This window comes from Chinchilla lanigera, unplaced genomic scaffold (genome assembly GCF_000276665.1).
Source record: "Chinchilla lanigera isolate Chin_1 unplaced genomic scaffold, ChiLan1.0 scaffold00050, whole genome shotgun sequence".
NCBI classification, from domain to species: domain Eukaryota; kingdom Metazoa; phylum Chordata; class Mammalia; order Rodentia; family Chinchillidae; genus Chinchilla; species Chinchilla lanigera.
The window spans coordinates 13,602,304-13,610,652 of NW_004955451.1; the positions used below are offsets into that span (position 1 = coordinate 13,602,304).

The 8,349-nt window shown below is 59.4% G+C and overlaps 1 protein-coding gene and 1 long non-coding RNA gene across 3 annotated transcripts in view; both read right to left on the minus strand.

The window, feature by feature from the left end:
* Positions 1-1,517, minus strand: part of LOC106149626 (translation initiation factor IF-2-like) — a 3,555-nt gene extending 2,038 nt beyond the window's left edge. Inside the window, exons 1-2 of the mRNA XM_013519069.1 lie at positions 1,394-1,517; positions 132-545 (exon numbers count right to left, since the gene is read on the minus strand). Of these exons, the coding sequence (XP_013374523.1) occupies positions 132-545; positions 1,394-1,517 (538 nt within the window). The remainder of the gene's footprint in view (positions 1-131; positions 546-1,393) is intronic.
* A 4,468-nt stretch (positions 1,518-5,985) lies between these two features.
* LOC106149678 lies at positions 5,986-8,276 on the minus strand. Of its 2 annotated transcripts, XR_001235996.1 has the most exons (4): positions 8,124-8,276; positions 7,325-7,386; positions 6,325-6,402; positions 5,986-6,036 (listed from the first exon to the last, which is right to left on the minus strand). It is a non-coding gene; the product is annotated as an uncharacterized LOC106149678 (long non-coding RNA). The 2 variants fall into 2 exon arrangements; XR_001235995.1 differs by lacking the exon at positions 5,986-6,036 and having other exon boundaries at positions 6,043-6,402.
* Positions 8,277-8,349: the final 73 nt, after the last annotated feature.

Below are 8,349 nucleotides of genomic sequence, written 5' to 3' on the forward strand. Positions count from 1 at the left end.
GGAGGGATGGGCCGGGGAGACCCGGAGCGGTGCACGCGCGCACACACGCGGGTCCTCCCCCACAGGACACCCAGGGAGGCGCGCCCAGGACGCTCCCCTGAGGAACCGAGCCCCCCTTTAGGAGCCCCTACCCTCCTGGGGAAGGTGCGGCCCCTGCCCCGAGCCCGGGCGGGGCAGGGGTCTGCAGGATCTGCTGGCTGAGGGCGACACAGGTGGGGGCGGGGCGGCGGGGCGCCCCAGACCCCCTGGCGGGACCCCAGAGGCAGCGGCCCCTCCCCCTCCAGCCAAAGGGCTTCTCCGGGCGGGCAGATCCCTCCCCGCGGGCGCAGCAGCTGCCGCCACCATCTCGCGGCGGTGAGCAGATAGGGCGGGCTGGAGCCTCTCCCCAGGGCACCCCAATACAGAGCTGCAGCCCGCGAGGCGGGGCTGCCTTTCTCTCACGCAGTCCCCGCAGCCAGGCACCGAGGGTGTGGGCTGGGCGTCGTGCGCAGGGGGAGCTCGGCCGGAGCGCTCGCCCCTGTCCACCGCTCGGCGGATGCCAGGCGCTAAGAGGGGCAGCGCGGGTGGGGCGCAGCCGGGGCTCCCTGCGTGCACCCCCTCCCCGGCACACCTCTGCTTGGGTGAGGCCCTGGCCTGCTCTGGAGCGTGCGGTGGGTTCTTAGGTACAGGGCTGCCCCTCGGTGCCCAGCCTGCCCTGGGGACTGCTGGGCTTGAACTAGTGGCCTGGGCCTCTAAGATCCCTCCCCTCCCGGCTGTGCCCAGGCCCACACCGGCGGAGGGGTCTCTGCAGCGGTCGCCTCTCGTGGGGGGTCCAGGAAGGGGGCAGCGTCCTGGTCATCTTTCCTGCCCTGCGATGTTGGGGCGGGGCTGCGGGCTGGGCGCCCTCTGGGGCCTGTCTGGCATCTCCGTTGTTAATTGAAATGGCCAGTGGCAGCTCCCTAGAGCACAGGCCTGGCCGCGGGAAGGGTCTCTAACCCTCAGTACTTGCTGTTGTCCTTATTGACCAGAGCACAGAAAAACTACAAGGGACAGTCCACCAAATACCACGGAATTGTTCACTATAACACAATTCATCTTTGCAGTTTTTTTGAGACAGGGTCTGACTGTGTGGTCCAGGCTGGCCTTAAACTGACTATGGAGCCCAGGCTGGACTCGAACTTGTGACGATCCTCCTGCCTCAGCCTCCTGAGTGCTGTAATGACAGTCATGAGTGCCCTAAGAGACTTTAAAATACTTTTATGTTCTGTGAATTTCACCTCAATTTTCTTTTTCTTTTTTAAAGAGGGCAGAGTGTAGGGCTGGCTGGCTCTCCTTCCTGCCTCCCGCAGCCCAGGCTGGGCACGCCTCCTCCAGGTGGCCCCTGCCCCATCACAGCCTTTGAAGCTTTCTCTACCTGAGCCGCTTTCCCCTGGCACAGACCCTGGCCAGGCCTGCTCCCTGCGCCCTCCCCCGAGGACAGTCATGACACCAGGCCTGGCTCGGACAGAGTCACCGGCACGTTGGGTGCTGTGGTACATGCTTGTCATGCCAACTACCAGGGACACTGAGGGAAAAGAATGGCATGTTCTAGGTCTGCCTGGGCCACTTAGTGAGAACCTAGTTCATTCTCTCTCTTTCTCTCTCTCTTTCCCTCTCTCTCTCTCTTTTTGAGACAGGGTCTTGGTGTGTAGTCAAGGCTGGCCTTGAACTCACTGTGTATCCCTGGATAGCTGCTAATTTTCCATGATCCTCCTGCCTTAGCCTCCGAAGGGCTGGGATTACAAGGGTGCACCACCACACCCGGCCCCTAGTTAAAAGATTTAAATTTCGCTGGATATGGTAGTGCATGCCTGTAATCCCAGCCCTTGGGAGGCTGAGGCAGGAGGGTCATCATGAGTTCAAGACCAGCCTGGTCTACAAAGTGAGCTCAAGGCCAGCCTGAACCGCATAGCGAGACCCTGCCTCAAAAAGACCAAAAAAAGGGGGCTAGGGATTTAGCTCAGTGGCACAGCGCCTGCCTGGCAAGCTTGAGGTCATGAGTTTGATTCCCAGTACCGGAAAAAAAAAAAAAAAAAGACCAAAAAAACCAAAAAAAATTAAGTTTAAAAAATGTTTGTGGTGTAGGGGCTGGGGATTTAGCTCAGCGGCAAAGCGCCTGCTTGGCAAGCGCGCAAGGTCATGAGTTCGGTTCCCGGTACCGGAGAAAAACAAAAAAAAAAAAAAAAAAAAAAAAAAAAGTTTGTGGTGTCGCTCAGTGACAGAGTAATTGGCTAGCATGCATAAAGCCTTGGGTTTGATCCCCAAACTGCAACAATCAGTCACTGGGAACTGGGCAGGTGGCGTGTGCCTGTTATCCATTTCTGGGAAGCTGAGGCAGGGGGATCACAAAGTTTGAGCTCAGCCTGGGCAACTTAGAAACTTGAGACCCTGTATCAAAATTTAAAAAAAAATTAAAAATTAGAAAGAAGGCTAGACATATAGCTCAGTGCAGAGGCCCTAGTTTTGATCCCCAGTACTTAGAGAAAAAAAAAAATCTCACTGGAAAGCCTTGGCCGGCATCTGTTTTCCAGGCTGCTGTGGGGCCCCTGCCACCTCTGCTGAGCAGTGGCTCCCTAGGCCCTTTCTTGCTGTCCTGGGACAGCTCTGCCCAGGAGCACAGCCGCTCAGCCTGGCCCCGGCCCGAGAGGCCCCTTGGACTCTGCCCACTGATGCACCTTTTGGAGGGCCAGGCCGGCTCTCAGACCGAGGGGGAGCACCGCCCCCAGGGGAAGGGGCGTTCCTGAGCACTGCCGCCTCCAGCATCAGGAAGCTCCTATTTTAAGGTTCCCTGTGCAGAGCCACTAGTAAAGCTCAGAATCCTTTTATAGTGCAGGAGCCGCCTGCCGCGCCTGCCTGGCATGTGTGTGCTTGGGCTGCCGGGTTTCCTAAGACCGGGGCAGGCCTGGGACCTCCTGGACAGGCCAGAGTGGCAGGAGGAGGGTTGGGGGTTTCTCCCTCCTGGGACACCTCTCTTTTCCACACCAGACTCCCCTCTCTGGCTGGGGATTTCCAGAGGCGCAAGGGGGAGAGGGGCCATGCTGTCGCCCCCAGGCTTCCTGCCGCCCTCTCCCCTCCACCCTGGCAGAAGGGCAAAGTGGAGAGGAAGAGGAGATGGCAACGGCCTCTCCTGGTGCAGCAGTAGAGCGGGCTTTCTGGAGTCTGGGGGACCCGCGTGGGCAGGGCAGGAAGAACGAGGGTCTCACACAGGACCACGGAACCCGGCGCGGAGCTGGAGGCCGCCACGCGACTTCCTCAAGCTCTCTGAGCCTGGCTCCCCAGGTGCGCGGCGGGGGCAGGGTGTGGGCTGTGGCCCCGACTGAGTGTGGGAAGGGTGCAGCCCTGGAAGGTGCCGAGCACTCTGCAGCCCCTCTCCACCCTGTGCTTCCCAGCCCTGCTGAGGGCCGGCACGGTCCTTGTGCCCATGACAGCCCGGCATGCCCAGCCACAGGGGCCTGCAGAGCGACAACTGCTTCTCTCCCTGCACTGCGACTCAGACTCAGGCCTCCCACCCTAAGCCAGACGGGGCCGGGCCAGGGGGCCGTGGGGACCATAGCCCCGCCGACACCACAGAGGGCCCTCCTGCAGACCCTCAGCCTTCTCTCCTCTTGGGGGCAGAGGTGGAGGTGGGGCTTCCTCTCATTTTGCTCAGGGCTGCACTTGCACTGCTGTCACAGCACCATCCCACCTGTCCTGTGTGGGGTTCACTGCCCTGCCCCAAGTGCGGGCTCACTGAGGGCAAGCACATCACCTGCTTCAGCAAACCACCCCCCACACCACACAGAGGTTTGATGCAGTAGGGGCTCAGTGAACGTCTTTTGACTTGATTGAACTAGATGCCACCTGCCTTGGAGGTGCAGACTGGGGAGAGGGTGAAGTTGTCTTCGGAGGACACCAGAGGTCTTGGGGGCTGAAAACCAGGGGTCTCCACTCTGCGCTCCTCCTCTGCTCCACCAGGGGGCGCGCTTTCCCCTTTCGTGGGAGGGCTTCCCACCGTGGAGCTGGCCAGGTTTATGGCCCTTGGCAGGCGCTGGAATCTGTGTTTCACACTTTATAGACTTTCCTCGATTTCCGATTTCTGAGCATTCGGTTTACAACTTGTCATTCTGCAATAGTGTCAAAGCAATAACTCAGCAGTAACTGAGCTTGAATTTTGACTTTTCCCGGGCTAGAGGTGCGATCCTCTTGGATGGGGGGGCACCCACCCACCACAGCAGGCTGTGTGGCTAAGCTGGGATTCCCCAGCAGGGAGGTGCATTAAATACATTGGTCGTTTATGATATTTTGATTTTGTGGGGTATTTTTGGTACTGGGAATTGAACTCAGGGCTTTGTGCTTGCCAGGCAGGAGCTTGTCCCGCTGAGCTACATCCCCAGCGAGATTTTGAAGGTACAGTGTGTGAGAGGGGCACTTGCAAAACTCCATCCTAAGCCCAGGCAGGAGCATCTCTTGTTTAAAAACTGAGGTTCCAATGGTGCGTGCCCCTGTCCTCCAAGTCAGACAGCCACCCACGGGCACGATGGCGACTTGTTGGTTGGTTTTTTTGGGGACCGGGACTTAAACTCAGGACCTTGAGTTTGCCAAGCAGACGCTGTGCTGCTGAGCTATATACCTGGCCCCGGTATGGCGACTTGAACTCAGGGCTTTCTTCCAATGCTCAGTGCTGCTTTGAAGACATCATAAACCCTTGCCGGCTCCCGGAGCAGGGCTGATGGTGACGTTGACTCCGGCTGGGGACTCCCTGGGCTTCCCGGGCTCTCCTCCAGCCTCTGTCCTCCCTCCCTCCCTTCCTCCCTCCCTCCTTCTGAGTCCTGGGTTCTGGTTCCAAACCTGCTTCTCGGCTGCCCCTCCCCTCGAATCTGGGAGGGAAACTTCCGTCTGTTTCCTCAGCCCAGTGTCTCAGGGTCCTCCCCAGTGGCACCGTACGACCTTGCCTGCTGCTCTGCCAGTGACGCATGCCACTCCCGCTGCCGGCTTCCTCTCTGCCTCCTCTTCTGCCAGTCCCCACGTCTGGTCTCCTCACTCTCTGCCATCCGGAGACTCTGAGCCACACCCCGACCTCAGGCACCAGACGCCCCAGCCGAGCCCCGCTCCTGCCTGCCCTCCGGGAGAGGGACAGGGCTGAAACAGCCATCCCCGCCCACCGGCACCACAGCATGGACTCCGGAGCCCAGATGCCTGCTTGGCAGCCTGTGTGGTCTCGGATAAGATGCTTATTTCTCAGGGCCTCCGTTTCCTCAGCCAGAAAACAAAATACCCACTTCCGGGGGCCCTTGTGAGATGTAACTGGAATAATTTAAGGACTTGGTGCCTGGCTAGGCCCCTTTTTCTGGGAACACCCCAGACAACTGGTCTACCTGATATCCCAAACCTTGGAGCTGTTCTACAGTCTCCAGTCTCCTTCCTCCCACACTCAGTAGTCGCTGAGCCCCAGGGGCCTCAGGGTTTTTGTTTGTGTTTCTGAGCCAGGGTCTCCTTATGTAGCCCAGGCTGGCCTCCAACTCACAGTGATCCTGTTGCCTTGGCCTCCCGAGCTGGGATTAGAGGTGCGCCACCACACCTGGCTTCCAGGAGCCTCTGTTCCTTACTCCCTGCCCCTGGCTTGCTGCCCTCTGTCCTTTCTTGTCCTCGTCCTCTACCATGTGCCCAAGGGGACAGGGTATGTCTCTGCCTACAGTCTCTGCCAAGCCGGGTTTGGACGTGAATGTCTCGTAGGCCCAGTCACTCAGCCACACGGCGCCTGTTTCCGCCCTCACCCTTCCACACTTCCTGTCCGCACACTGCTGGAGCAGCCTCTCCTGCCTCCCTGCCTTTGTCCCCAGCCCCAGGCACCTCCTGCTGCAGCCCCTGTCCTTCCCAGCCTCGCACGGCTCCCCAGGGAGCTCACTGAGGCCTTGTCACTGGGAAGACCAGGCCGCAAGAGGGCAGGAGCCCAGCCCCGTCCCTGTGTCCTCTGCCCCTCAGCCCCTGCCTACCTGCTCCCCTGGACTCCGCGGGCTCTATTAGGGCTCCCCAGAAGCACTGTGAATGAAGGCAGGTGACCAGGCTAGGGGCCGGGACAGGATACATCCCCTCCAAGCCCGGCTCTCAGCCCCAAGCCCCAGGGAAAGAACACACAGGGGTGAAGCAGTTTTGGGGTGACAGCAGGATATAGGGGGTGGGCATTGGGAGCGGGGCAGCAGTGGCAGGAAGGAGGGGCTGGAGAAGGTGGACGGTGAGCGGGCAGGGGGGCAGCGAAGGCGCAGGAAGAGGTGGAGGGCGGAGGGTGGGGGGCCGCTTTCTGGGAAGTGGGGGAGGTGTGCCGCGCACTGTGGGGGAGGACAGCCTGCCGGTCAGCGTGAGCTCATTTCCTCTGCCGCCTCCTGCGGGGGCCAAGGGCACCGGGCTCTGGAAAAAGTGAGCCAGGGGCACCCAGTTCAGCCTGGGCTTCACATGCCAACCTCCGCCCGCCCTCCGACACTGCCTTTGTTCCGCAGGGAGGGCCCTGGTGCCGGGACACAGGTCGGCCGAGGAGCTAGCACAGGACTTCACAAGATGAAGCAGGAAAAATCAGAGTAGATGGTGACAGCTGGGTAACAGGAGGGACTTTCTAGATGTGGGGGATACCAAAGAAAAGGTCTGGGGACAGAGGGGGAGGTCACTAACTGTCTCCCACAAGTATGCAACTGATCCCTTATCTGTTATTTATCTATTTATTTATTTATTTATATTTTTGTCCTCTTGAGACAGGGTCTTGATATGCAGTTCAAGGTGGCCTTGAGCTCACTTTGTGGCCCAGGCTGGCCTCAAACTCACAATGATCCTCCTGCCTCAGCTTCCCTAGTGCTCGGATTACAGGTGTGCACCAACAGACCCGGCTCCCTTTTCTGTTGATAACAAGGGACTTTTTAAAAATAAAGCATAGGACTGAAAAACTCATCAGAGCTGGACGTGGTGGCAGTGCACAACTGTAATCCTCACACCCTGGGAGGCTGAGCAGGAGGATTGCAAGTTCAAATCCAGCCTGGGCAACCTAGTGACTTAATAAGACCCTGTTTCAAAATAAAAAATTAAAAAAGGACTGGGGATGGAGCTCATTGGGAAGGCCATGGCTTCAGTCTCTACTCTGGTGCACACATGCAGTCAGTATCTCCTGTGGGCCCACGGGACCAGGGACGGCCTAATTGGCATCAGGGCTACCCTTCTCCCACAGGGATCTGAGTTCCTGCCTCTGATCAAGGGCGAGGGGTGAGGAGTTGGGGCTAATCAGTGTTGAGGCAGCAGAGGGGGAAGCACTCAGGGGGCAGAGGTGCTATCCTGTTTACGGTACCTGCCTCCTCCAAATCCACGCGCTCCAAGTTTATGGGTGGCTTCGGCCTTCTTTCTCATAGCCTGGAAAAAGAGAGCCCTTAAAGTGGCAAGAAAGGCTGGGTGTCGGGGATGTACCTCAGTGGCACAGCCCTTGCCTGGCAAGCGCGGGGTCCTGAGTTCGATTCCCAGTGCCCCCCTAAAATGCTGCGTGTCGTGATTATGCCTGTAATCCCAGCACTTGAGAGGCTGAGGCAGGAGGATCACTGTGAGTTTGAGGCCAGCCTGGACTACATAGACCCTGTCTCAAAAAAGACCAAAAAAAAAAAAAAAAAAAAAAAAAAAAAAAAAAAAAAAGCCAACAAACAAGCAAACACAAAAAACGGCAACAAGGCCTGGGTAAGAGGTGACCCTAGGTGACAGGAAAAAGGAGGAAGGCAGAACTGGACAGCAGGAGGAACTTCCCACCACGACGGAGGGCAGGGGGACTGCCCCCCTCGACTGGAGAAGGTCCTACTGGGGACAGGGATGAGAAGCAGCGTGAACTCAGGAGGGGTCGCCTTAGGGCAGCCCTGATGAGTGGGGAGACTCCCTGGGTGGCGGGGTTGTAGCACTGCGGCCCCGCCCCGCTTCTTGGACTGAGGGGCACCCCGAGCCCTGCAGCATTTCTGCCTTCATCTGTAGGGTGAGGCGCCCCGAGCCTCGGCCCCCTTTCCTCCTGAACCCCTCGCCTCTGCATTTCTCAGCCTTCCAGGCTTGCTGGGTCTCCGCCTCCGTTCCCTTCCTCCCTCCCTCCCTTCCTCTCTGCCACTGGTTCTGACCTGGTGGCCTCGTCCCCTTCCCTGGGCCCAGACGTCCGGCCGTCTGGGCGGGACCCCTGGACGCCCGCACAGCGGTGACTCGCGGCTCCACCTCCCGTAAACCGCCCTCGGCTGTTCCGCTTCCGCCGCCCTTGGGAGAGGCCGCCCGTGCGCCCCGTCGGGGGCGGGGCGGGGCCTAGGGGCGGGGCCTAGGGGCGGGGTCAGAGGCCGGCTCCGCCCCCAGGTC